Here is a 25,589-nt window from a genome sequence, read left to right as displayed (position 1 = left end):
ATGATAATTTACCTTTATAGTAATAATATTACATTATTTTATAGTATTCCAGATTTAATTTCAAAGATTCTGTTTATATTTATCTCTGTGAGTTGAATTTCGCGCCACGCGGTTTGAATTTGGCGCCGCGTGACGCCATGTCGCTCGACCGTGGCGCGCGATTTGAATTTGGCGCGCTCAAATTACAAAATTCGTAAATTCATCAATTCTAGGCAATTTTTGGTCGCATAAAATTTCCCCAATTCTGTCGTACGACTATTTACAAATTACAGCAATGAAAATATTCTCACAAAACAACCTTAATTAATAGTAAATAGACTCATGGCACTCGCAGTGTTAAAAAAAGAATGTCACAAAACAATGATCCCGACAAGAAGATGAATCTTTTACTTGACGAGTAAAAGGAACACGTTACCTTTAGCGATGTGTAGATTAAGCTACCTTAATCATTTACTAAGGCGTGGTTTATATAGTTTATCCATATTCACCGAGTATATCCGTAAAAATAATCGCGCAGCTACAGGCGGAGAAAATTGATCGATAGATCACAGAATCGAAGGGAAAGTGACATCTCGATCGCTTTTCTTACTGCGTTCTTCTTGGTAAGAGAAATGGATACAGTTACCTTGTATGTTAAGTTATAATTAGATCCTAGGCAAGTTATTTGTTCATAGTCGTATAAATACATACATGTATATTATATATATATAATGAATAATGTTTTATGGATCATTATTATCTGAATAAAATACGTTAAGTCTTTTAATGAGTTTTACATTTTATTTCAGACCTTGCACTTTTATGTAGGTTGTCTCGCAACTCGTGGTCCCTGAAATGGGGGCTGACGTGATCTTGAAGGATTCTGACACTTAATACCTGAAACCTGATACTTGGACCTTGAAACGTGATATCTGAAAGCCGACACTTGAGACCTGAAACCTGATACTTGGACCTTGAAACGTGATATCTGAAACCCGACACTTGAGACCTGAAACCTGATACTTGGACCTTGAAACGTGATATCTGAAACCCGACACTTGATACTTATTCAGAATCGTGTCAGCTACTCCCCATTTTAGGGACTTACACTAAATGTGGACACCCTGTTCTTGTTCTATTTTGCACTTTCAGGACTAACTTTAAGGCTCAATACTTGTCTGAATAATTAGGTAATCACTGGCTTTCTCCAAGAACACAACAATTAAGATGTAAAAAAATTCTTCCCGCCAAAAATTGAAGAATTAGCCCGAAAAGCCGGTACGTGAGTAAGGCGAGAAGAACGTTGAAATGAAATGGAAAAATCGGTGTCGAAAACGTCTGACGTAACAGTACTTTAGACGGGAAATAATACGGTTGAAGTATCGTATAAAGCCGACGTTTTCTTGCGTCGCCAAAGGCGAACCAGCCTCTCTGTCACCTCGGTCAACAATTTCAAGGAATGTTGAGACCCCGTTGTGACGCAGAAGAGTAGTGGCTCGTTATACAAAAATTTTACGACCCAGTACCCTTAGCCTTCCCCCGTCAAATGAGCTCTCGTCTGTGCTCAAGCCCACGGCTAATGAGTCTGTTGTTTCTCCAATTAGACCGAACACGAGGCGGCCTCAACAGAAATAAGCGGAAAGGATGTTGGACCACGATACTTGCTCGCTCTACGTGCTAAGTGTTGTACTTCATCCCGGCCAAATCCTTCAGCCACTCTCCGTTCTGCCATTTCCCTAACCATTCTTGCGATGCATGTTTTAAAAAATGCGCCGGAAAATAGGGAGCTTGCATCGAAGAATTTCTATTCGGCTGGAGAGATCTCGAGGGTTCATCGAGGGAAATGGGAGGTCTTAGAGTTTTACTGTGTTTGGGGGTACTTGGACTAATTACGGTTCTGTTTATATTTTGAGAGATTTGGAATTTGGTTTAATAGAGGAGGACTCTTGTTATGTGATACTTTTACTGTCGTGTGGTGTGCTTTTGTATGTTATGATCATGGGTGTTGGACTTGTGTGTGTCGTATTTTTAGGTTATGGTATTTTCGCGCATGGTATCCACGCGTGGTACCTTCACATATGATATCTCCACGCGTGGTACCTTCACATATGATATTTCCACGCATGGTACCTTCACACGTGGTATCTCTACACATGGTATTTCTACACATGGTGTCTTCACACGTGGTATCTCCACGCATGGTAACTCCACGCGTGGTATCTCCACGCATGGTATTTCCAGGCATGGCACCTTCACACGTGGTATCTCCACGCATGGTAACTCCACGCGTGGTATCTCCACGCATGGTATTTCCACGCATAGCACCTTCACACGTGGTATCTCCACGCATTGTAACTCCACGCGTGGTATCTCCACGCATGGTATTTCCACGCATGGTACCTTCACACGTGGTACCTCCACGCATGGTAACTCCACGCGTGGTATCTTCACACGTGGTATCTCCACGCATGGTAACTCCACGCGTGGTATGTCCACGCATGGTATTTCCACGCATGGCACCTTCACACGTGGTATCTCCACGCATGGTAACTCCACGCGTGGTATCTCCACGCATCGTATTTCCACGCATAGTAACTCCACGCGTGGTACCTTCACATGTGGTATCTCCACGCATGGTACCTTCACACGTGGTGTCTCCACGCATGGTAACCCCACGCGTGGTATTTTCACACATGGTACCTCCACGCATGGTATCTTCACATATGGTATCTCCAAGCGTAGATATCTCCCCGCGTCATATCTCCACGCGCTATATTTCCACTTGTTGTATCTCCACGCTCTGTAATACCACGTATTACAATTCTATTATTATATCTCTACACATCATGGTATTTCCAAGCGTGCTATCTTCACAGACCTCTGTATCTGTATCTAACACATAATATCTCGACCTTATCTTCTACCTTATCTCCATATCTCAAAAAATCACTCACCCTATCGCAAAATCTACCAGTTTTATTTATTAAATTTTGAATAATATAAATAGAGTGTAATATTAAAATCTACTATCAAAGTCCCGTATCCAAATAATTTTATGTCCGCTAAAAATACAAGTTCAGATCAGATTTGTTAAAAATTTCTATTTATTACCGAAAGTGTAAAATACAAATTGTGTTTGTCTTAATTTAATTTGAAGTTCATTTCTTTTTTGGAGATATAGGAATTTGTTTCGTAGGATCGTTTATTAATGTTTCACGTATTTCGATACGACACGCTGGTGAATTACTTTCATAGCTTCGAATGTTTCGGCACCGACGGCTTTGATCTCTGAAGGAGGCAGTATAAATCCAGTATTTCCTCCGGGTAATTCATAGGTGTATGACAAACTGACACCTGCCTTGTCCATAGCCCAGTCGTCGCTACCTCCAGCAGCGGGATCTAATAATTCAAATGAATGATCAATGAGATGAAACAGAATATCGGAGGTGGATCAAAAACTGAATATTAATGTCTACATAGAAACTTCGATTCAATTTTACCTAGTAGAAGATTTATCTACAAATATATTTAACCCGTCTCCATATCATCAAACTTGATCTCGACACAAAATCTTTTATATACTTGATTTTAGATTTGTTATTTAATTTAAGAAAAATTTTATCGGAAATCGGTAAGTTAATTTACTTTTCTAGATGGAACCTAAGTTTTTTGATGAAATGTTTGGGAGATTTATATATGGAAATTGTTAATTCGTTTTTATGTTAACAAAGTTTCGATTCATTGTTTAATTTAAGCATCCTTTTATGAAAAATCGACAAGTTTAAATTAATTTATTTTTTTTTATAGAAGTTGATGTAAATTAAATATTGGAAGTTTTATGAATTTTTGATATTACTTACAGAGATGAATAGCAGAACTTCCATAAGTGTACTTAGTCTTGCGAGATTTGGCGATTGCTTTAGCGCATTCACTGGCAATTTCACGCTATGAAAATAACAAATATTTTTAGAAAATGAAGATTAATATTTTTAAAATTGTTTCTTAATTAATGTACTAACCAGTTCTGGTTCGTTAGCTGGCAGCTTGCTGGTGTAACCCCAAGGATACAAAATATACTACAAAACAAAATTAAATTGTCAATGAATGTACAAAATTGAATTAAATTAAATTAATAAAAAATTGAAGTCAATTCTGCAAAATTAAATTGCAAAAAATTTAATGTCATTGTAAAAAATTAAATTACCAAAAAACTCAATTTAATTGTATTGAAATTAAAATACTAAAAAATTGAAGTTAATTCTATAAAATTAAATTGCAAAAAATTTAATGTCATTGTAAAAAATTAAATTACCAAAAAACTCAATTTAATTGTATTGAAATTAAAGTACTAAAAAATTGAAGTTAATTCTATAAAATTAAATTGCAAAAAATTTAATGTCGTAAAAAATTAAATTACCAAAAAGCTCAATTTAATTGTATTGAAATTAAAGTTCTAAAAATTGAAGTTAATTCTATAAAATTAAATTGCAAAAAATTTAATGTCATTGTAAAAAATTAAATTACCAAAAACCTCAATTTAATTATATTGAAATTAAAGTACTAAAAAATTGAAGTTAATTCTATAAAATTAAATTGCAAAAAATTTAATGTCATTGTAAAAAATTAAATTACCAAAAAATTCAATTTAATTGTGTGAAATTAAATGATTAAAAAATTCAATTTAATTAAACAAAATTAAATTGCAAAAAATTAAACTTAATTGTATAAAATTAAATACAAAACAAAAAATGTTTAACTGCATAAAATTAAATTTGCCAAAAAATCGAAGTTGCATAAAATAATTACACACTAAATGATACTTACTTGACCATAAGAATGCATCGTAACATAAGCCTTGACAACACCCTTCAGCGTCAAAACGAAGTTCTTCATGTTTTGCGTTTCCGGTTCAGAGAAAGGTTTAGGCCCAGCATAAGTCTCGCTGCAGGGGTTGCTAGACGCGCCAGCAGCTAGAAAAAATAATAACAAATAAATTGAAAGTCGACAGAAAAGATAATTCCATGAAACTCTTGACGTATCCGAAATCGATACGCGTTTGTAAAGAAACAAGGATACCTTTTGCAAAAATAGTTAATCTATCGAGCGACCGGGAACTCGGGGAATAATCTAATAAAAAGTTGCAGAGCAAGCGTTGAATTTTCTCGCGAGTAGTTTAATACGCGAAAGTGCGGCCACGAATTTTCTGTTGCAGTCAACTTTCAAGTAGCACGACGAATTAGACCCATCTCAATTTAGAGACTTGCAATTTCAGCGTGACTATGGCCGTGTTCGCCGCGTTTCGCCAATTTAGCCGGCTGAAATTTCGCGAGCGAGAAAAATTCAGGTTGCTCTTTCAGACTTCGCGTTCTATCTGTTCTTTTGTACATTTTTTTATATTGGATTCATATTAATTGTTAATATATCTGGGAACATCATTTTTAATGTCCTTTTGAATTTCGCTTGTTTTGAATTGGCATTCGTTCGAATTTCACTTGTTTCAAGTTGGAATTCATTCGAATTTCACTTATTTCAAATTAGGATTCATTCGAATTTCACTTATTTCAAATTAGAATTCATTCGAATTTCACTTACTACAAATTCGAATTACTTCAAATTGGAATTTATTCGAATTTCACTTATATTGAATTAAAGTTATTTTAAATTTCAGATATCTCGAATTGGAATTCGATCGAATTTCACTTATTTCAAATTTTAATTACTTCAAATTGGAATTCATTGGAATTTCACTTGTTTCGAATTAAAGTTACTTCAAATTTGAATGTTCCTAATTAGAATTCGTTCGAATTTCACTTGTTTCAAATTTGAATTACTTCAAATTGGAATTCATTCGGATTTCACGTATTTCGAATTAAAGTTATTTCAAATTTGAGACATTCCGAATTGGAATTCGATCGAGTTTCACTTATTTTGCGTTGAAATTCATTCGAATTTCACTTATTTCAAATTCGAATTAATTCAAATTGCAATTAACTCGCATTTGACTTATATCAAACTAAAGTTATTTCAAATTTGAGGTATTTCGCATTGAAATTCATTGAAATTTTACTTATTTCATATTGCGATTCATTCAAATTTCACTTATTTCAAATTCGAATTACTTCAAATTGTAATTCACTCGCATTTGACTTATATCAAACTAAAGTTATTTCACATTTGAGATTCGCATTGAAATTCGTTCGAATTTCACTTATTTCAAATTGTAATTCATTCGAATTTCACTTATATCAAATTAAAATTATTTCAAACTCGAATTAATTCAAATTTAGGAGACTTCGAATTGCGATTCAATAAATTTTGTTTTTGTAGTATAAACCTATTAATGAATCTGCCAATAAAGAAATTTAAAATATATTAACTATCTAAATCATAATTGTATTCTTTCACAATTCCATTCAAATATTTTTATTTAGTTAAAAACAAGAATGCGTGATAAATATTATGATCATGTAATTGTCGATCGATCGCGATTAATCGATCATCGAGCGTGTCACGTCGGTGTTCGACATCGGTCGAAGATAAATAACAATTATCAGACTAACTATCGCTGTCTGGAGAAATTAATTTGCCCAACAAGTTTGTTTGATAAGGGTGATTGATTAATCTTGAGAATCGACAGATAATTGTAATTAAAGAAATGTACTTACACATCCACTGCATGTCGTAGTTTCTGTTTCCGTCAACTCCGCGACAGCTGGAACCGCTGAGGACGGATCTTGTCTTTCTCCATAATCGATTCTGGAAATGTGATTAATAAAAGATGGAGTGCAAGAATTCTATGTAATTATATCTATAATTATAGGAGCTTGATAAAATATTTATTGTCGTCAAAATTGTAGGAGATAATGTATTTGTAGTCGTGCTAATTGTATAAAATTATTATTGTCTGAGCTCTATGAAATTATAATTATGATTATACAAATTGTATAAAATTATATTTATATTCATACGAATTTTATAAGATTGTAATTATAATTGTACGAGTTCTATAAAATTGTATTTATCGTCCTCTGAATTCTATAAAATTATATTTGCTGTCGTATGAATTCTAAAAAATTATATTTACTTTCGTACGAATTCTAAAAAATTGTATTAATAGGCATACAAATTTTATAAAATCATATTCAAGATCATACGAACTCTACAAAATAAAGATTATAGTTCTATAAATTCTGTTAACCCCTTCACACCATGACTCACTTGGTGCGTCATTTAGAAATTATATTTATATTCGTACTAATTCTAAAAAATTGCATTAATAATTATACAAACTTTACAAAATCATATTCAAGATCATACGAACTGTACAAAACTAAAATCATAATCTTACAAATTCTATTAACCCCCTCATACCATGACTCACCTGGTGCGTCATTCAGAAATTATATTTACTAAAATTTTAAAATTCTAAAAAATTATATTAATAGTCATACAAATTTTATAACATCATATTCAAGATCATACGAACTCTACAAAATAAGGATTATAGTCCTATAAATTCTGTTAACCCCCTCACACCATGACTCACCTGGTGCGTCATTCAGAAATTATATTTACTAAAATTTTTAAATTCTAAAAAATTATATTAATAGTCATACAAACTTTACAAAATCATATTCAAGATCATACACTCTCTACAAAATTAAAATCATAATCCTACGAATTCTATTAACCCCCCTCGCACCGTGACTCACCTGGTGCGTCATTCGGTTCTAACCATACAATAAAACAAACAAAAAAATTGAAATGTCACATCAACTCATTAATCATTCATCGACTACGCAAAGTATAATTAAACTTGATCTCCAAATTGAAAAATATTAAAAACTCCAGTAAAATTGATCATAGAAGTGCGTCAGACTCGTCAGAATAATGCAAGAGTTTAAACTATAATTATAAACTTACCGCTGTTCTCTGGTGAGTGAACTCGTAGCCATCAGGGTTCAGAACTGGTAAAACATACCAATCAACGTCTTTTAATAATTGTTTGTTGTTTGTCAATATCTGATCTACTGCATAGAGTGCTGTAATTGGGGCGATCCATTCCCTGGCGTGGATTCCAGCATCGATGAATATAGCCGGCTTATTTTTACCACCAGTCGATAACTTTAGCACCACCATCGATCGCCCTTCGTACGATTTACCGATATTAATTAGAGAGGCCACGTCGCTGTGGGTGTTCTTTACGTAGTTGAGGTACTGGTTCACCTGTGTTAGGGTTATTTAATATTAGGTTACTTTATTTAATTTATTTTTTATTGTTTAGTATACTTAACTTACTATTACTTACTTTGCTTAATTTACTATTATTTAATATACTTAGTTTACTTAATTTATTATTGTTTACAATGTATGTCTCATTTATGGAGTCAATTGGAAACGGTTTTAGCTAGTTATCTAAAAAAATAATTTTGTGAGTCGATTTTTGCAGCGAGTGTCTATTTAGAGTTTATATAATTAGCTAGAAATCTGCAATATTTAATATCAGATGTATCATTGTTATACAATTGACTAAAATAAATTGGCTATCGAAAGAAATATCTATTGTATTATGTCAAATGCATTTTTAAACTCAAACAAATTAAAATTGAAATTAATCAAAGTAATGAATTAAATTCAAAGTGAAGCATACAAATGAGCACTGACTCATTAACTAATGCACACAACCATTTTCAATCTCAACGAAATGTGATACCTTCACGAAAAAATACAGAAATGTATAAAATGCACTAAATTCCACTTTGTACAAAACGCGAGACTTGCAAACAATTATTGTGTCTAGTAAAATTAATATTGTGTACCTCATTGTAAGTGGGATAATAAGTGAATGATAATCTTCCGGAAGCGAAAGAGGACCTCGACTGCAGTCTTCGTTCGACTTCTTGCTGGATGAATTCCTCCACGACTACATCTTGAACGTTCTCGATGTTAACCGTGTAGTTGAATTCATTGGAGTCGAGCAAATCTTTGAACTGTTGCACTTGGTCCGCTGTTACTAAAACGTCCACGGAAGTGTCGGTGGACCTCACGAAGTCGAAACCGGGGGTGTCGACGAAGTTTTTGAGGAAGAGGAACTCTTCGGGGGTGTTGTACGAAATAGTGAGACTCTGCATCCTAAAATTTTAACAATTATTATTACAAAAATAAATGAAGTATTTATAACTTTTGATGAGATATTTATAACTTTGGAAGGAGTTAAAAAAGAAAAAGAGGGGAGGTTGATATATTTTTTCGTATTCAAGCAATAATTTCATCGACAAATAAAATATTTCTGATTTCAAACGAAAAACAAATATGGCGGACTCTAATTTTTCCATGCAAATACAATCAAGCAATTATTCTACTGCTAAGTAAAATATTTGTGATTTCGTACAAAGAGAATCATATGGAAATTTCTGCTTTCCATTCGTTGGTAAATAAAATGTTCGTGATTTCAAACAACGACGAGGAACAAAGAGAATGAGATCGAAATCTCTGTTTATGATGCAACACAATCGAGCTCTTATTATTTCGTTGGTAAATATAATATTTATGACTTTCGACAACAACGAAGAACAGAGATGACGAGATCAATCTCTGTTTTTTATGTACAAGCTGTTATTTTGTTGTTAAAGAAAATATTTATGATTTTGAACATAGAGTGAGGACGAAATCACTATTTTTTCGTGCGATGAAGTTAGTTTATTGTTAGATAAAATATTTATTATTTTGAACAAATACAGGAGTCGAAATATCCTTCCTCTCATGCAACAAAATTAAGCAGTTAATTTATTATTAAATGAAATATTTATAATCTTGAACAAATACAGAGGAGGTCGAAATATCCTTCCTCTCATGCAACAAAATTAAGCAGTTAATTTATTATTAAATGATATATTTATAATTTTGAACAAATACAGAAATGTCCTCCCTTTTCGTACAACAAAATAAAGCTACATATTATTTTATTCTCAAATATTTATGCAAAGACCACCTCTCAAAGACCAACAAAAGAAGAGAGATAAAATAAAAAACCTCTCCGTGCATTATAAAATAAATATCTAGTAAAATAATAAAATAGGAAAGAAACGAACCCCTCCAAGGATGGCAGAACTTCTGCAGCGAAGACCGCCGCGGCGCAAAGCGTCACAATCAAGAGGACACGCATTCTGACTTCCTTCGATTAAACTTGCTTCTGATTCCTCCGGTTTTATATATCGCATCGTATCTCCGTTCGGTATTTCATCTACTCGATTTCGAAAATTACGTCGATGAGAAATTGCGATTGGAATATCGTTAGACGGATCGTGGAAGCGAAGATAAGATCGATTTCGTTAAGAAAAAGCATTCTTATCAGGAGTGATAACTCTGATTGAGAGCACTCATCACCGTGATTGATTAACGGTATAGAAAATCTGTGTCCTGGTTGAGACGAAGTAAACGATGGTTTTACTGTTGATAATGCATTCGAAAATCGGTTGATTGATTGGGAAAAGAATGTGGAGCATTGTGTGGAATGTGGAGCACGGTTTGTGGGACAAGGTAATCTTTTTGTTATTTGAAAGAATTTATAGTAATTAAATTTGTTTGGATAAGATAAGTTATCGTTTAATTAATATTACTTTGACAATTAGTTGTGATATGTAATCTGATAAGAATCTGGGAAATCTGGGAAAGTACGCAAATCTTTAGGGAAAATTATAGGTAAAGTTAATGAGACACCAACATCTATGCAGTGGATTTTACAAAATTTATTTTTTAATAACTATTTAATTATGGTACAAATCTGAATTAATATGATACGAGAAAGTAGATAATGAGTCACTGAATATTTTCCAATAATAAAAATGCATAAATTTTATTCGTAAAATCAGAAATTAATTATTTTTCTATCGTGACATTACTGCGTATGCGCATGATTTGCGCGTGGTACCTCAAACTCCGCATACCTCCTTTGCCTTTCTACAATCCTGTTACCAGGAGCAGCTCCTGGTACCCGGCCATTAGATGGCATTGGAGGTACTTTTCTCAATTATACCATGGTTCTCAAAGAAACTTACTCAATAGCAAAATACAGCTTTAATTAATTTCAGAATAATTTAAATGTATTGTTAAGTTGAAACCATACAAAATGCCAGATACATAATTAAAAATATAAATGCAAAATATTCTCCTTTAGTTGTAACACATATTTCACCACTATATGGCTTTTTGTTGTCCATAAAGTTCTACTTCTGGAAGTAACAAGTGGACAAGTTTTAACGAAAGTTCTTTTATTTTATAAACTAGTATGCTCTTATATACATAGAGGACAAGTGTATAAACATGGTTAAGAAATTATTTATCGTCGCCTAGATAATAATTTCTATATAAAAAGTTAAAAAAAAACAGAAATCTTGAACATAACATTGCAAGTATTATGTTGCAATTATAAATAGAAAAATATTACTTAATATCACAACTTGATTACAAGTTTCCATCTGATAAATAAAAATTTCTATAAAAAAAGAATGCTACCCTTTTCGATTGAACTAACGTATCATCTGTATAAAAAAAAACTTTCAACGAATCAAAGGTTTTTATTAAAAATAAAACAAAAAATTGTTTTCTTATGCTGAGAACTTCTGCCAAACACACATATCATCCAAACTGATCCTTTTCTTCGGAATAGTGACTGGAGCCTAGATTAATAAAGATTACAAATTATGAATAAATCGCAGCATATTGAAGTATAAAAATGATTTACAAATACAAATAGTTTTATAGTACAACATTTATATATTACATAGTACAACTATTATTTTTGAACATACCTTTTTAAACCTTTTATAATTAATAGTACTCGAGCGAGACACATCAGCACTATTCGAAGAACTATCTTCATTTCTCTGAATTAAAAAAAAATTATTATTTAAAGTATACTTATAGCATTAACAAATTTAACAATAATGCTAAAAATTGTATATGCTGCACTTACAATCGTGCACGAAGATGTTTCATTTATTCTTTCTGCACTTAAATTCTGCGACAGTCTTCGTTTTTTGCTGGAAGATGGTTCACTATTACTTTGATAGTTTACCGATTCATCAGTATTATTTCTACTGTTGCATTTGTTGGAAAATGATTCTTCTTCTTCATCGCTATCATAATTGCTAATGTATGATTCAGCAGTATTACCTTTGGCAGACTTATCTTCATCAGAATGCAAACTGTCATCGTCAGACGAAGACACAACAATCGTACGCTCCTTCATTATATTTTTTGTATTTGTTAGTGGCCTTTTGCTTTTCGCGTCAACATTCGTTTTAGACGCATTATGTGTTTTCTGTGACTCTACTCTTTGTACTTTCTCTTTCTCTTTCTCTTTATTTGGTCGTTCATTAACTTTGTTTGTGTTTGACTGAACCTTTTCGAACATGTCATCGTCTTCGCTAATATCTATAACTTCCTTGATTGGAAGTTTGTTAATAACTTCTGTCGATGATTTCGATGGTTTATTATTTTCAATATCTTTATCTCTTCTCAGATTGGCAGTATGTGGAGTAGAAGAAAATACATCCATTGACGGTACGTTTGAAACGAAAGACTCGTACGTCTCAGGAATAAAAACTGCACTGCCCCTAGAATGTTCTACTTTCTCGTTTTGTTCAGTATCTTTTGGTGCTGAGACATTAGTTTTTAATTTATCGTTTCTCATCGAGGAACTACACGGCCTTTCTTGAGTGGCTCGATCAACTAGCCTACTACTCAATAAATCTTGACTGAAAGCATCGTTCGTTTCAGGAATAATATGAGGTGTTCTTGATTTTGGAATGTTTGATTTTACAGGAGTAATATCTTGTGTGTCAATAACTATAACCTCGGACGTGTCTGGTTTTGGCTCTGATCTTTTCAAAAATTCTGAGAACCTAAATGTCGGATTGCAATACTTGTCTACAGAACTGTGCAAAATTGCGAGAGGGATTTCAGACTCTGGTATCATTTTACGACGATGCTCATGCAATGTCTTACCTGGAAATAAAAAGAAAATTAGATACACAGAAGTATTAAAACAGTTAATAGCAAATACTTACATATCAAATCATAATCAGGTACAAAGTGCTGCGTTGATTGCGTCGATTCATCCCCAGGGTATTGTAATACAACAACATTTGGGAAGCAGAGCTCTTTTGGTGTCAAAGGTTTCTTCGAATACAATACTGATTTACCACCTAAAATATAAATTAAAAATTACAACTCATACTTTATCAAGCTGAATTTATGTATCATTCTGTTTACCTGCTAGATGAATCATCTTTCCATATATTTTATATTGATTAATGCTAAAATGTACAAATATAAAATTCTGGAACAATGTTTTTCGTTTCTTATTTGGGCAAAGTAACAACTTTTCTTTGTCAATCAGAGATTCACCAATGAGGGGAATATATTTATCTGGCTCTGGCAGTACTTCATTCCTTGAAATTGCTTCGTTAACTTCAGTCCAATAATTTATAGTTACTATAGGTATAGCAGATGCGAGAGCCCAAGTGACCTGCATTATGTATAAAGTAGTAAGTATTAAATTAATTCTAACATATATCATGATCACATTAGAAGCTTGTGTAGTATTACTTTCTCAGTTAATGTAGCTTTTGATACTGTGAGATGCGTGCAATGGTTTGTCCACTCTGTAGAAATTATACCATCTATGTGATCCATTAAGTTTTGAAGTGAGCTTTTGTCTTCAATACTTAAAGTAGATACTACTGTTATTATTGGTAGATATACTACCCTGAAATAACAGATGAATTAAATTTATACATCTATAAATTTTAAATGAAGAAAAGAAAGGGTTAGATACTTTACGTGAATGTAGCTTTCTGTAAACCAAACCGTATTATATTCTGATCATTCAAAACATATCCTTCTTCGGTCACCTCAGTCTTTTCATCATTAGTTATAACATAAGTTCCATATTTTGAACCCTTGTCCTTAACGATGCATGATGATGTTGGTTCATCCAACTAACAAAATATAACACTATCAGTAAAGAATATACACAACATACAAAATGATTAAAAGTACATTTGTACAGATACCTTAGTGTCATTCTTAGGTTGCACACATATCGAAGCATGTGTCCTACTGATGGAGTCATCATTTACTATTAAGATTTGTGCATTCTTTCTGCCAAATGTTAACTCCTCAAATGGTTTTAAATATATACGTTCACCTATAACAAAAAATGCATTTAACAATGTTGCAAGTAAGAAACAACATTATTGTAATTGAAAGAAACATACCATTGGGTTTCAACAAATACCACATTTTGATGATACAGTTATGTGTTAGAACACTTAGAAATCACAAAAACAGTATGCTTTTTGATTTCAATACGTTTCATTCCCGTTTTATAGCTTAAAGTAATTCACCCACATTAAATTACAGCAAAACAAACGCGGTTCTAGAATCATACACTATTGCCACCTACCACATATATCACAAATTACAATTTAAAATTTGGTATGTGCAACAGTTGGATAAACAGTTTTCTATAATTTCAACCCCCTAAAATTAATCAATCATCAATAAAGTAGGAAATGACATAAAAATGGTACAAAACCTTTTCGAAAATCTTTGTGCTGTTACCGACATAGTAATTTGAGTAGATTTTTACAGGAGCATATTATTAATTTTTTAATATATCGTGTATACATATTTTCAGATTCAGTACATACAATTTTATTCTTAAATAGATATGTGGGAACATAGAATTTATTACATGATTTATTTATTTTCAATTGAAGGGAAAAGAAATTGTATAGTAGATTTATTATTTATTGTTGCATTATACATCATAATACATCATAAGTGGTTATTAATATTTATCTTTTGTAAAATCATTACATTTCTTCTTTTATCTCATATACTTTGGTCACAATGAAATCGTATTCCGTCGATGCGTCGTTCCCTGTAACCTAGAATTAATTAGCAATTTTAATAGATATTCCTTTAATGATTATCTGTTTGAACTGATACATACATTTGTAGCTTGCTGTAACGGCCTAATGTACGATAACAGTGTATCATTAGGTACTATGAATCAAGCTATTTATCTTTGCCTCCAATGATGTTTTAATCTCTATTAATTAAGAAGACCAACATAGGAAGAGGCAATTACTACTGTACAAAAAATGAAACATGTATATACCTTATCTTAAGAGTCTTTTCATAAACCCTTGTTTCAATTTTTTCATGCATCAACGCAATGCAATACCTGTAACAGATTATACATATTACAATTATAACCACAGCAGTTACACATTATATTAGGAAAATTATTTGTTTAATATTGCAAAACTGTGTCAGACATGGTTTAGCTCAATGGTCATCACCCAATGGGTTCCAAAGAGAATATGGAATATGCCTGGCCTCCTTGCTACCTGCATAAGCAGTGCATAGAGTTATTTTTCGACACAGTGGTTTGAACCATACTGCACAATATCAAGCAGCTCCTATACCGCAACCAAAGTTGACTAACACATTTCTGTGTTTATCAAACTATGGTCATTGTGTCGAATAATGTTATTAAATATTAAAACTATACATTCAAAGTATTGAAGATCTTATATCTACTCACTTCATTCTGGATGAGTAGGTTCCCTGACCACATAAGTCAATCAATTTTGTAACCAATGAGAGACATTTGATGAATTAATTTGGATCATCTTTCAGGAAAGCCACAATGTCTTCGGCATCCCATATTGGGATTAAATTCCACAGACCCATGGCGAGGTATATTGAATTTCTTGTGAGGCTATAATAAATTTTGTGTTAAGCATATAATATATAATAAATATATACAGATATGCAGTTAATAACTATAACTAAAGAGTTATTTAGATTTAGAGGTATCTAAATTAACATTTAATATAGAGTTAGATATATTAGGCACATGCTTGCCATGTGGTGAGTTTACTTTTTAGGATTCTGCAGGATATTTCAATTATTTTATTTAATCAAAGATAGATATAGGATTGTAATTGTTAAAAGAAATTTTGTACATTTAAGATGTAACATAGCTACAATAGAATTTGTTTAAATATTATAAAGATCTTTTACAACCCTACTTACCATCTTGCTGCGACCAAGTGTGGGTTATATTATACCCTCTCCGGGAGAGGCTCTCCCTGCCTACAGTGCTGCCGCCACAATCAAAATAGTTCAAAGCCGTTGCAGTTGAAATGATCAGACAAATTCCAGTAATTTCCACTTAAAAATTTTGCAAATAATTGCTACTGTCTTTCTCAAATTTTAGTAAATGGTAAGATAAGTTAATAGTAATAGTTTTCCATTCGAGTACAATTTGACTACAAGTTATATAATTAATTTATACAAGCTTATACTAATTGCAAATCTATGAAAATTTCTGAGCTGAATATTGTGGGCATCATCTACTTTCGACTTATATAAAATATCAGCTACAAAAACGAATAAAACTTACATTTAGTTTCAAATTACTTTTCGACAGATCGCATATAAATTGTATATAATTAAACTCGATTTTTTTGACAGAAATTGTTCTCCATAGAAGTGGAATCATAGACTCCATTATTATTTAAATACTTTTGGTAACAAAATGAAGTAACACGCGGATGCATTGAACATCTAAAACATTTCTACAATAAGGTATACTACTTTTATTTAAAATATAATCGCGTATACGCAACATTGTGCCGCAATAGTCACAAGTGCTTCTTTTTTATTATCTATGTAGTATTATTTACAGATACTGGTATGTTTCAATAAAGCACAAACGCGCACACACACTCACATGTTTCGTAGTATAACGATATTAACACGTATAAAGAGATCTTCATTAAGTCATTCAATCAATTATAAATTCATTTTCTATAAATACCACCGTAACGTCCCCTTATTTTTTTATAGACTGTTGAATCTCCAAGAGACTTTTTCCGGTTGTTTCCGGTATCAGAAAGAGAACGTACGGTATAACGAATATCGAGCAAACACTGAAAGTCCAATACACATATTTTTCACCAACTAAGTCCAGAAACGGCTGATAAGTTCTCGCACTGGCGAAAGACATCAACGCATTATTAATATTCACACACGTCGAAGCTATAGTCTTCATGTTCGCCGTGAACATTTCACCCAGCAGAGTGCTCGGTATCGGCTGTAGTCCAATGGACATGGACAAATTGAACAGTAACATGGAGAATATAGGTAACCACGTTAAACTCGCTGCGTTGTAATCCAAAGAAAGCAGATGAAAATGTAAGCCTAACAATGCTAGGGATATGGAGGATCCTGCGCCGGAGATGATCAGAAAGAATCTTCTATCGAATTTGTCGACCAGTATCGTACCCGCTGCACCGGCCATAATCGTCGAAAGTCCGAGAATCGTCACCACCAGACTGGGTGTCACGCTAATTTTACTTCTTATGAGAATTATTTGTGAGTACGAGTTCAGAGCGGAGTACCCAGTCATGTAGGAGAAGAAATAAATACCGACCACGATGAGAGCCTTTTTGAAGTTGCCTAAAATATTATAGGAAAACATAATGACGTGTAAAGGACATAATGACCTTAGTCAAAGAAAAGAATGGTAAATCACTTGGTATGAGAAATTCCTTCAGCTTGACAAAATTATTTGTTTCAGTCCCGTTGACGAATTCCTGAAGTTCTCGTATCTCGGTTTTGACGTCAGTCTCTCGCCTGAACCATTTCAAGGATGCTTCAGCCTTGTCGATATCCCCATGCAGGAGGTAATGGTAGGGTGATTCGGGTATCATGCTGAAGAGGATCATGAAGAGGATATTCGGAACGAGACTCACGTACCCGAACATCTCCATGGACAGATAAGGACCCATTGCATTTCCCAAGAACATACCAACGGAAGATGCGTTCACGTTAAAGGATATCTAAAGACGGGGACCACAAGCAGCTTTATCAAGTTAATTGAAAATTTATGAAACCTACTGTACAATTAACTCGATAGATAAAATTTACTTTTCTGTAGGTTGCGGAAAGCTGTATGATAGACGTAGACATTGGCGCAACTGGGACTTTTATCTAGGATCAGTACCCTTTTATTTTTGCAAATTTTGTATATATAACCTATGACCTTCATTCCACCTTGATCCCCCATCCAGTTACGCCAAAGAATGAAAAACGAAAATAAGGATTTACCAATGATCCGCGGATGCTGGGATCGGCTATCTCGCTTAAATACAAAGACAGTGCACACCATGTCATTCCAGAGCCAATTCCTGAGCAGAATCTTGAGGTGTACAGCCATGCGACCGATGTGGCACAAATACTAAACACCCAGCTCGCAGCCAACGGTATTCCACTGAGCAGGAGCACCTTCTTTCGTCCGGTGTACTCTGAAGATGACGTTGCGACACGTTAATGTTACTTTTTACCTGAGAACAAGATCACCACAACTCAGAACCTTTTGTTAGATCAAGGAATATTTAATCTTTAGGTTTGCATTGTCACATACCACGATTTCGTGTCAGGTTTTTCTACGAGTGCTGAGTCGTGGCTGCCTTGTTCTTATCGAATTCTGGATTAGCAATGCCGAACCATTGCTTGCCCTGTTTGGTTACTTGATCGTGCGCTGTAAGAGAGGATCGATCTAATCAAAGATGAATATCTGTTCGGTTGATCACTGATGGAAACTGCTCTCGTACAATTGTATTCCATCAGTGATGTGTATATTATTAACATTATTAACATACATGTAAATTATTAACTTATAAATTTGTAAGCAAACTTGCTGTTTCGAAGACTAAAATCTTTTGCAAATTTTTCAGACGACCGTAGCGAAAGAATGGACGAATCTTGCCAGACTATCTGACAATGAAGAAACGACTTTACCTTGACACAGTGCACTGAGCAAAGCGCCGGTGAACCGGCCAAGATTTAAAAGGGATGCCACCCAGGATGCTTCGGTGTCTGTCAGTCTCAAAGGCATGTTCGCTTCCGTTGATGTCAGTTGAGCCAAGTACGGTGATGCCCAGCCATTCGCGAGGCCACTTCCGATAACAACTAAGCTGACTGTCACAAACGGCCATGAAACAGTTGTGTCAACGGATGCGAGAATAATTTCATTAGCTCATTCATAGCTAGAGGTCTACAAACGCCTTGATGTGTGGGACACAGTGCATCTTGATGTACCAGTAATTACGTTAGAGCACCTTAATCGAGTTTCACGTCAATCGAACACCTTGCACGTGAACTTTCAGCAAATATGTCGTAACTTTCTTCTTAACAGGTTCTATCAAGGTTCCATTTTGTAGTTACTGAAGGGTCACTTGCAAGGTGTTCAATACCTTAATATTTACTACACGATGTTATTAAATTTGCTCCACTTTTCTTCTTTTTATAGATTGATGTGCAGAACGTATTTGGAACTCTCGGAAAATTTTACGGATATTTTAATTAGCAAGGAAATTAAAGAGAGCTTATCAATAGGTAATGCACTTGTTATATCAGTCACACGATGGAAGAATTAAGAGGGATCATTATAAATTTGATTATACTTACGTGTGCATGCAGCCAGCCATTGCGGCCAGACCGTAATCGTTTTACCCCCATTTTTCTTTGGATTTTCATGGGACATCCCGATTTCAGGAGTTAAACGAGATGCACGGAACACAGCGGTTGCCTTGACTGTTCAGGAGATGTTTTCAAACCTGAATCTCGATGAAACTTAGCAGGAATATCCTAGCGGAGATCGGAAGATTTGCACTTCGATAAGACTCCTGATGTATTTATGCGCTGTGTGTAATAATTTGATTATTATGTGTGTTGCATGTGTTTGTTTTGAAGCGGGGCCCATAAAAAATCGTTATCTCGGAACTTTACTACGGTCACATTTTTCTTATCTCTGATCTATCCTCTTCTGCTTTTAACCAGACCAACGGCTTCAAGTTTCTGAAAAACACCAGCTTACGCAAACATCGGGTAGCCGTGATTGACAGTTCAGCATCGTTATCACTGGATCTTGTCATAAATAGCACATTGCAAATGACGATATTAGGTGGCACTGTTTCGTTGAGAAATTTATTATAGCTACTTGGAAGATTGACGCAAGAATACCGCGCTGTAAGCTCGGTGAATAGCATTGTACTACATAGTCACAATTGTTGTCGAATGCGGAAAAATACAGACTTTATTAAAATATTTTTCTGGGAACAGAAATTTGTGAATTTAAAATAGTAAACAGAAATTTACATTTGATTTAAATTGTTGTAGTTTATGCATACAGGTCTTGTGCAATACGGTTGAAGCAGTGATGTTTTTACAAAGTTATCGAAAATAAATATTGTTTCGATATTGAGAACAATGTAAAAGTACACAAACTTGTTTGCTTGTGCAAAGAACTAATAGCTTTCTTCAATCAATTTTTAGCAAACAATTCTAAATTATTTTATGGTTACAAGATTTGGAGGATAGGTCAAGTTTTATTGTTCACCCCGTATCGATTGAACGTAGATTGTCAATTACAATATGATTTAAGGTTGTTTTCTTTCAGGATTGGGGAATAAATCGTTTAAAATGGAAAAGAAACGTTCAATGATAAGCGATACGAGTATTCCAGATCCGCTGAATACTTTTGCGAAAAAAATTGGGAAAAAGATTGATGTCCAAGATGGTAAAAGGTCAGATTAAATATAATTTCAGTGAAAAGTATCGTCCAGCAAACAGAATATAAAATTTTAATATCATGTTTTATATTAATTTCTTCAGTAAAGAAACTTTGAAAGAGATGCTAGTAACATCTCTCATGCCGACTCATCATCGATTAGAGTGTTTACCTTACACTAGCGTGGAAAAATGCGAAGAACTAAACGAAGTCGAGAAAGTTTCTGAAAAGTCTGATAATGAAAAGGAACCGGAAGGAGTTCTAGAAACAGTGGTAGGTAAGTTAAACATCAACAAATTATAAAGAAGCTATTAAAAATTCATTTACTACAAAATTAAAATTTCATCCCCAAAGAAACCAGCAAAGAAGAAATAAAAGAATGTTCTTCCATTGACACGGACGAAATACTATTGTCTCCTGATAGTAAATGGTTAAAGGACCATTTTCAAGTACCACTAAAAATGGCAATTAAGGAAGTGGTATCGAAGAAGCCGTACGATCCGGTCAGGTATCTCGGTTTTTGGTTGCTGCACTACAAAAGATGTCAGGAACGCAACCAATGTCTGTTAGAGAAAGATCAGGAACTTAATTACATTCGATCGCTGATTCGCGAACCCGTAAGAGTATTTAATAAATTATTCGCAAGACTTAGATAATGTAAGATAATATTCCAGACGTTAGCAGATGAAGAATGTATTCTCCCAGACAGGGGAGAAGAAGAGGAAACGCGAGACTGGAATTTTGAACACTACGACACAATTTGAACATAAATTCCTGGTAAACTGCTCTTTCGCTCCCATAATAAGGTGACAATAATGTGAAGAATTAGGTAAAAAATTAAAATTAAAAAATCTTCAAACATTCGAGTTACTGAATTATAAATCGTTGGTTTTAAAACGTTGATTGTCACGATGGTCGATGTTACGGGTTAAGTTAAATTATTTAAAGGAAAAAAAGAGAGTTTAACACTGAGAGAACAATATAATAAAGTGAGCAACGAAACAGGAAAATTAGCTATTTTCTCAGTAATTTGCAATATAGCGTGTTCCATTATATACATTAAGTTTCGCTATAACAGTCAACGGGTTAGAAACGTGTATTATATCACGTTTGATTATGTACGTCAAGTTTTGGTGTGGTAGTGCACGTGTTAATAATATGTATTATAGTGTCTCTGACCATGTATGTCGAGTTTCACCGGGCAGTGAACGTACTAGTAATCTCTACTGTGGCGTGTCTGATCATATATGTCAAGTTTCACTGTGGCATCCTCCGCGTTTAATAGTCCATTATACTTTGATCACGTATGTCAATTTGCACGATGACAGTCAACGAGTTAAAAACGATAAAAGAACAAATTGCAATACGTTTAAAGGTACTCAAAGAGTATCGTTAAGAATACTATGCGAGTAAATATCGCTGTTCGATTGAAAAGCCTTTGTCGATATTATTCCATTCGCCTCGGCGTCGTTTGCATTTGTGCAATCCAGTTTTCAAGCGAATAGGTCGCTGTCTGACCATACGATACGTTTCATCCCTTAAATTGGGTTGAAAGTTCCATATATCGTTTCCAGGTGTCTCGACGTTCAACGAGCTCCATTACGGAGCCGTTCGTTCGAACTCGTGCATTTCCGTGCTCGGGTCGCGGTTCTCATGCAAAATTGTGCTCAGTTCGAATCGCGCAGCTGCCACTCGTAGTTCCGTTCGCGGTTAATCGAAAACGTACGAAATCGCGAGTCGAAACACGCCGAGCTATCAGAATAGTTTCGTTATCTTGTAAAAATGAGGAGAATAGGCTAGCGAAAGAATGACGCCAGAGTGGCAGGATGCGGTCAGTGCAGCGAGACACGCGTCGCGTGTCACTCGATTGTTATTGACGCGAGGGTTGGTTGCGCGGCCATGGCAGTTGTCGGGTGATCATTTTCCTCGGCAGATGGCGCGGCGTTCGTTTCGGTCCACCCTGGCTGCGCTGGAATGCCCTCAACGAGGAGCCTCTCGAAGCTGTCGTCTTTCGTGGAGCTTTTTTCCACGCCACGATCAGGTGACCGGGCCCCGGCCCTTCTTGGACCCCGCGAAACGAGCCCGCGACGTCAGTGGTCAGCCGTGAAGGGACGCGAAGCCGTGAAAACGAACGTGTCGACCCGTCAACCGGATGGTCCACTTTACACGTAGCCTGGTGTGTTGTGTTGTGCACCAAAAGGCGGTTCCAGTGCACTCGACTCGATCGTGATCTCCTCCGTATCCACGGTTCGACAGTGTGATTCCGTACAGGATTCGTGTTAACGTCGTGCGTTTCGGCAGCGGTGTCACGCTCGACGGTTGTTAATCGAGGGAAAAGGACAAGGCCGTGGTAGCGAGTTAAAGCGGAACACGGGAGTGTCGTCCACCATTTTGGCTGCGCGAGGTTATTCGATGCGTGCACCGTTCTCGTCGGTACATTCGCTGTTTTCGTGTACGAGTTCGTGAGAGATCGTTCACGATGTTAGCCGAATCGCCATCCGATCCGAGCCAGGATCGGGAACGGTGTCCCGAGAGGTAATCGGGTAACGTGATTCCGTAAAATCGACGCTTAAATGGAGCAAGGCGAGGGCTGTTTTCCCCGTCGCCGTCTCGACGCTGTCAGCTGGCCGTGTACGAGTGGCAGTGCACGAAATTGACAGTGATTACAAGTTCGGTGACGCGGATGTTCGCGATTCGATAACAGTCAGACCATCGGCGGAAGGGAAAAAAATGCCGATGTCGAAAGTGGGTTACCGTAAGTGCCGACCCGGTTGTTGCTGAGTTCACGAAGAAACTCGTGGTGTTCATATTTATTTTTTCTTCCCTCATTTTCTTCGATATTCATCGATTAGCGAGGTTAGTGCAGCTGATCGGGAACGACGCGTTCGAGGGAGGCTGGAGCGTCTCGAGTGCCATTAACCTCGTTTCGTGGCCACCTCGCGGCCGCGAACGAGCCTGCTTCCGCGATTTTCCACGGACTACCCTTGCCACGGACTTCGTTTCTAAGCGATGGGAAGCGTGATCGACGAACCGGAGGTTATGAAGTGTACGCTCTCGTGCCACGGACACGGTCCACCAAGTAAGTCGTTAATCGTCTTTGAAACGCGGGAAACGACAATCGTGATGCTTGATTAATCAGAGAGATGTGTGTTCGATCGTTCGCGTTTTCCTCGTTGAACCATGATATAACCTCTACGGTGTACTGTATACGCTGGTGAATTACATTGCAGGAGGTGGATAAAATGGTGAAGTAGAACTGCTTCCGGTTCAGAACTCGAGATGGAGAAGTGACTGTTCTTTTTTTTATCCTGGATGGAATCCTTCGGAGTAGTTGTAGATGTTTCGTGCGATTATTTGACCAAAGTGAACTACTGGTTTGTTGTGCTGGATCAGTGCTACGAGTGTGTGCTTTTGTCGCCGTTTTGACCAGGATTAGCTGTGCTGCGAGTTATTTCGACCCACCAGACACTTGTGAGTACTTTTCGTGTCTTTATAATGGACGGCCGTACATTTCATGAAAATAAAGTTTAGTAATTTGTCGACCACGCAGAGGAATTTCATGAGAGGCGTTATAACGCGAGGGTATCTCACGCGTGGAAATTTTACGAGTGGCGATATAACGTGAGGATAGCTGACGTGAAGGAATTCAAAACGTGGCGATATAACGCGAGGTTATGCCACGCGTAGAAATTCCATGAGTGGCGATATAACGCGAGGATATTTCACGCGTAGAAATTCCATGCGTGACGATATAACGCGAGGTTATGCCACGCGTAGAAATTCCATGCGTGGCGATATAACGCGAGGATATCTCACGCGTAGAAATTCCATGCGTGACGATATAACGCGAGGATATCTCACACGCCGAAATTCCATGAGTGGCGATATAACGCGAGGATATGTCACGCGTAGAAATTTCACGAGTGGCGATATAATGCGAGGATATCTCACGCGTAGGAATTCAACACGTGGCGATATAACGCGAGGTTATTCCACGCGTAGAAATTCCATGCGTGGTGATATAACGCGAGGATATCTCACGCGTCGAAATTCCATGAGTGGCAATATAACGCAAGGATATCCCACGCGTAGAAATTTCACGAGTGGCGATATAACGCGAGGATTTCCCACGCGTTGGAATTCCACACATGGCGATATAACGCGTGGATTTTCCACGCGTTGGAATTCCACACATGGCGATATAACGCGTGGATATCCCACGCGTTGAAATTCCGCAAATGGCAATATAACGCGAGGGTAATTCCACGCGTTGGAATTCTACACATGGCGATATAACGCAGGGATATCCCACGCGTTGGAATTCCACACATGGCAATATAACGCAAGGATATCCCACGCGTTGGAATTCCACAAATGGTAATATAACGCGAGGTTATTCCACGCTTAGAAATTCCATTAGTGGCGATATAACGCGTGAATATCCAACGCCTAGAAATCATCGCGTAAAATTGCGAAAATTAATTTCACGAGCTTTTGTGAAGCGAAACAGTGGCGCGTTATTTATTTAATTAGGAATTATTTGATCCGTTCGTATAAAATACAAGTTATAATTAAAAAATGATTCTATTTAAATAGTTCGAATGAAATATACGACCGTCTTAATGTATGAACACGGCTAAAAGGAATCGCATGTTCAAACATTTCTTATCACGTCGTAAAAGATCGTAATTTTACACGAGCACATACACGATGTTAAACGTCGTATTTCATTATTTATTGGAGCGTTGCGATTCTACTGATTGTGCGGTGAATGTTTTCTTACACGTGTTTGAAGATAATTTCTGATAACGTAGGAAAATTTGGAATGTTTTATACATAATAGAAACTGCGTTCTTGCAATCCTGTTATACTTGAGCATATCTAGTTACTCAAGTTACATATGAGTGAAACCAGCTGTTTGTGGTCAGACATATTTGATGCGTTAAAGAGCTAA

At 35.7% G+C, this 25,589-nt stretch overlaps 5 protein-coding genes across 9 annotated transcripts in view; 2 read left to right on the top strand and 3 right to left on the bottom strand.

The window, feature by feature from the left end:
* Positions 1 to 3,060: 3,060 nt before the first annotated feature.
* Positions 3,061 to 10,646, bottom strand: LOC100879100 (carboxypeptidase B). Its single transcript, XM_003699748.3, has 8 exons — positions 10,071 to 10,646; positions 8,799 to 9,111; positions 7,903 to 8,205; positions 6,645 to 6,735; positions 4,804 to 4,949; positions 3,999 to 4,055; positions 3,840 to 3,924; positions 3,061 to 3,378 (listed from the first exon to the last, which is right to left on the bottom strand). The coding sequence occupies exons 1-8, from the start codon at positions 10,142 to 10,144 to the stop codon at positions 3,185 to 3,187; spliced, it is 1,263 nt and encodes a 420-aa protein (XP_003699796.2). The 5' UTR covers positions 10,145 to 10,646; the 3' UTR covers positions 3,061 to 3,184.
* An 895-nt stretch (positions 10,647 to 11,541) lies between these two features.
* nbs (nibrin) lies at positions 11,542 to 14,441 on the bottom strand. Its single transcript, XM_012289139.2, has 9 exons — positions 14,262 to 14,441; positions 14,058 to 14,191; positions 13,825 to 13,982; positions 13,591 to 13,750; positions 13,255 to 13,510; positions 13,050 to 13,187; positions 11,954 to 12,987; positions 11,790 to 11,864; positions 11,542 to 11,657 (listed from the first exon to the last, which is right to left on the bottom strand). Exons 1-9 carry the CDS (start codon positions 14,284 to 14,286, stop codon positions 11,586 to 11,588), a joined length of 2,052 nt encoding a protein of 683 aa, XP_012144529.2. The 5' UTR covers positions 14,287 to 14,441; the 3' UTR covers positions 11,542 to 11,585.
* Positions 14,442 to 14,775: 334 nt separating this feature from the next.
* LOC100878990 (facilitated trehalose transporter Tret1) lies at positions 14,776 to 19,675 on the bottom strand. Of its 2 annotated transcripts, XM_076534133.1 has the most exons (9): positions 19,534 to 19,675; positions 18,865 to 19,044; positions 18,172 to 18,368; positions 17,597 to 17,903; positions 16,093 to 17,520; positions 15,599 to 15,775; positions 15,170 to 15,235; positions 15,002 to 15,100; positions 14,776 to 14,936 (listed from the first exon to the last, which is right to left on the bottom strand). In XM_076534133.1, exons 1-5 carry the CDS (start codon positions 19,607 to 19,609, stop codon positions 16,895 to 16,897), a joined length of 1,386 nt encoding a protein of 461 aa, XP_076390248.1. In that variant the 5' UTR covers positions 19,610 to 19,675; the 3' UTR covers positions 14,776 to 14,936; positions 15,002 to 15,100; positions 15,170 to 15,235; positions 15,599 to 15,775; positions 16,093 to 16,894. The 2 variants fall into 2 exon arrangements, with proteins under 2 accessions (XP_076390248.1, XP_003699795.2); XM_003699747.2 differs by lacking the exon at positions 15,002 to 15,100.
* Positions 19,634 to 21,637, top strand: LOC143264942 (uncharacterized). Its single transcript, XM_076534134.1, has 5 exons — positions 19,634 to 19,769; positions 20,525 to 20,651; positions 20,740 to 20,912; positions 20,990 to 21,252; positions 21,310 to 21,637. The coding sequence occupies exons 2-5, from the start codon at positions 20,548 to 20,550 to the stop codon at positions 21,397 to 21,399; spliced, it is 630 nt and encodes a 209-aa protein (XP_076390249.1). The 5' UTR covers positions 19,634 to 19,769; positions 20,525 to 20,547; the 3' UTR covers positions 21,400 to 21,637.
* A 664-nt stretch (positions 21,638 to 22,301) lies between these two features.
* rho-5 (rhomboid-5) overlaps positions 22,302 to 25,589 on the top strand; it is a 260,083-nt gene continuing 256,795 nt past the window's right edge. For 3 of the 4 annotated variants that reach the window (XM_076534131.1, XM_076534132.1, XM_076534130.1), the window contains exon 1: positions 22,302 to 24,106. The gene's annotated coding sequence lies outside the window, so the exon portion shown is untranslated. The remainder of the gene's footprint in view (positions 24,107 to 25,589) is intronic. The other variant, XM_076534129.1, reaches the window with a different exon arrangement.

The sequence above is a fragment of the Megachile rotundata genome, chromosome 8 (genome assembly GCF_050947335.1).
Source record: "Megachile rotundata isolate GNS110a chromosome 8, iyMegRotu1, whole genome shotgun sequence".
Classification (NCBI taxonomy): domain Eukaryota; kingdom Metazoa; phylum Arthropoda; class Insecta; order Hymenoptera; family Megachilidae; genus Megachile; species Megachile rotundata.
Note: the sequence above shows the minus strand (reverse complement) of the source record. Positions and strands in the feature narration are given on the sequence as shown.

What these genes read in the sequence shown, in the direction of transcription:
- LOC100879100 (XM_003699748.3), bottom strand. Translation starts at nt 10,144, where the DNA reads ATGCGTGTCCTCTTGATTGTGACGCTTTGCGCCGCGGCGGTCTTCGCT. An exon ending in CAGCTAACGAACCAGAACTG is followed by an intron (nt 3,925 to 3,998) that starts GTTAGTACATTA and finishes TTATTTTCATAG; the next exon opens with CGTGAAATTGCCAGTGAATG. An exon ending in AAGTTCTGCTATTCATCTCT is followed by an intron (nt 3,379 to 3,839) that starts GTAAGTAATATC and finishes TTGAATTATTAG; the next exon opens with ATCCCGCTGCTGGAGGTAGC.
- nbs (XM_012289139.2), bottom strand. Translation starts at nt 14,286, where the DNA reads ATGTGGTATTTGTTGAAACCCAATG. An exon ending in TTACAGAAAGCTACATTCAC is followed by an intron (nt 13,751 to 13,824) that starts GTAAAGTATCTA and finishes CTGTTATTTCAG; the next exon opens with GGTAGTATATCTACCAATAA. An exon ending in ACCTGATTATGATTTGATAT is followed by an intron (nt 12,988 to 13,049) that starts GTAAGTATTTGC and finishes TTTTATTTCCAG; the next exon opens with GTAAGACATTGCATGAGCAT.
- LOC100878990 (XM_076534133.1), bottom strand. Translation starts at nt 19,609, where the DNA reads ATGTCCCATGAAAATCCAAAGAAAAATGGGGGTAAAACGATTACGGTC. An exon ending in ATGGCTGGCTGCATGCACAC is followed by an intron (nt 19,045 to 19,533) that starts GTAAGTATAATC and finishes CGTTTGTGACAG; the next exon opens with TCAGCTTAGTTGTTATCGGA. An exon ending in GAAGGAATTTCTCATACCAA is followed by an intron (nt 17,521 to 17,596) that starts GTGATTTACCAT and finishes ATAATATTTTAG; the next exon opens with GCAACTTCAAAAAGGCTCTC.
- LOC143264942 (XM_076534134.1), top strand. Translation starts at nt 20,548, where the DNA reads ATGGAAAAGAAACGTTCAATGATAAGCGATACGAGTATTCCAGATCCG. An exon ending in GATGTCCAAGATGGTAAAAG is followed by an intron (nt 20,652 to 20,739) that starts GTCAGATTAAAT and finishes TAATTTCTTCAG; the next exon opens with TAAAGAAACTTTGAAAGAGA. An exon ending in AGTTCTAGAAACAGTGGTAG is followed by an intron (nt 20,913 to 20,989) that starts GTAAGTTAAACA and finishes TCATCCCCAAAG; the next exon opens with AAACCAGCAAAGAAGAAATA.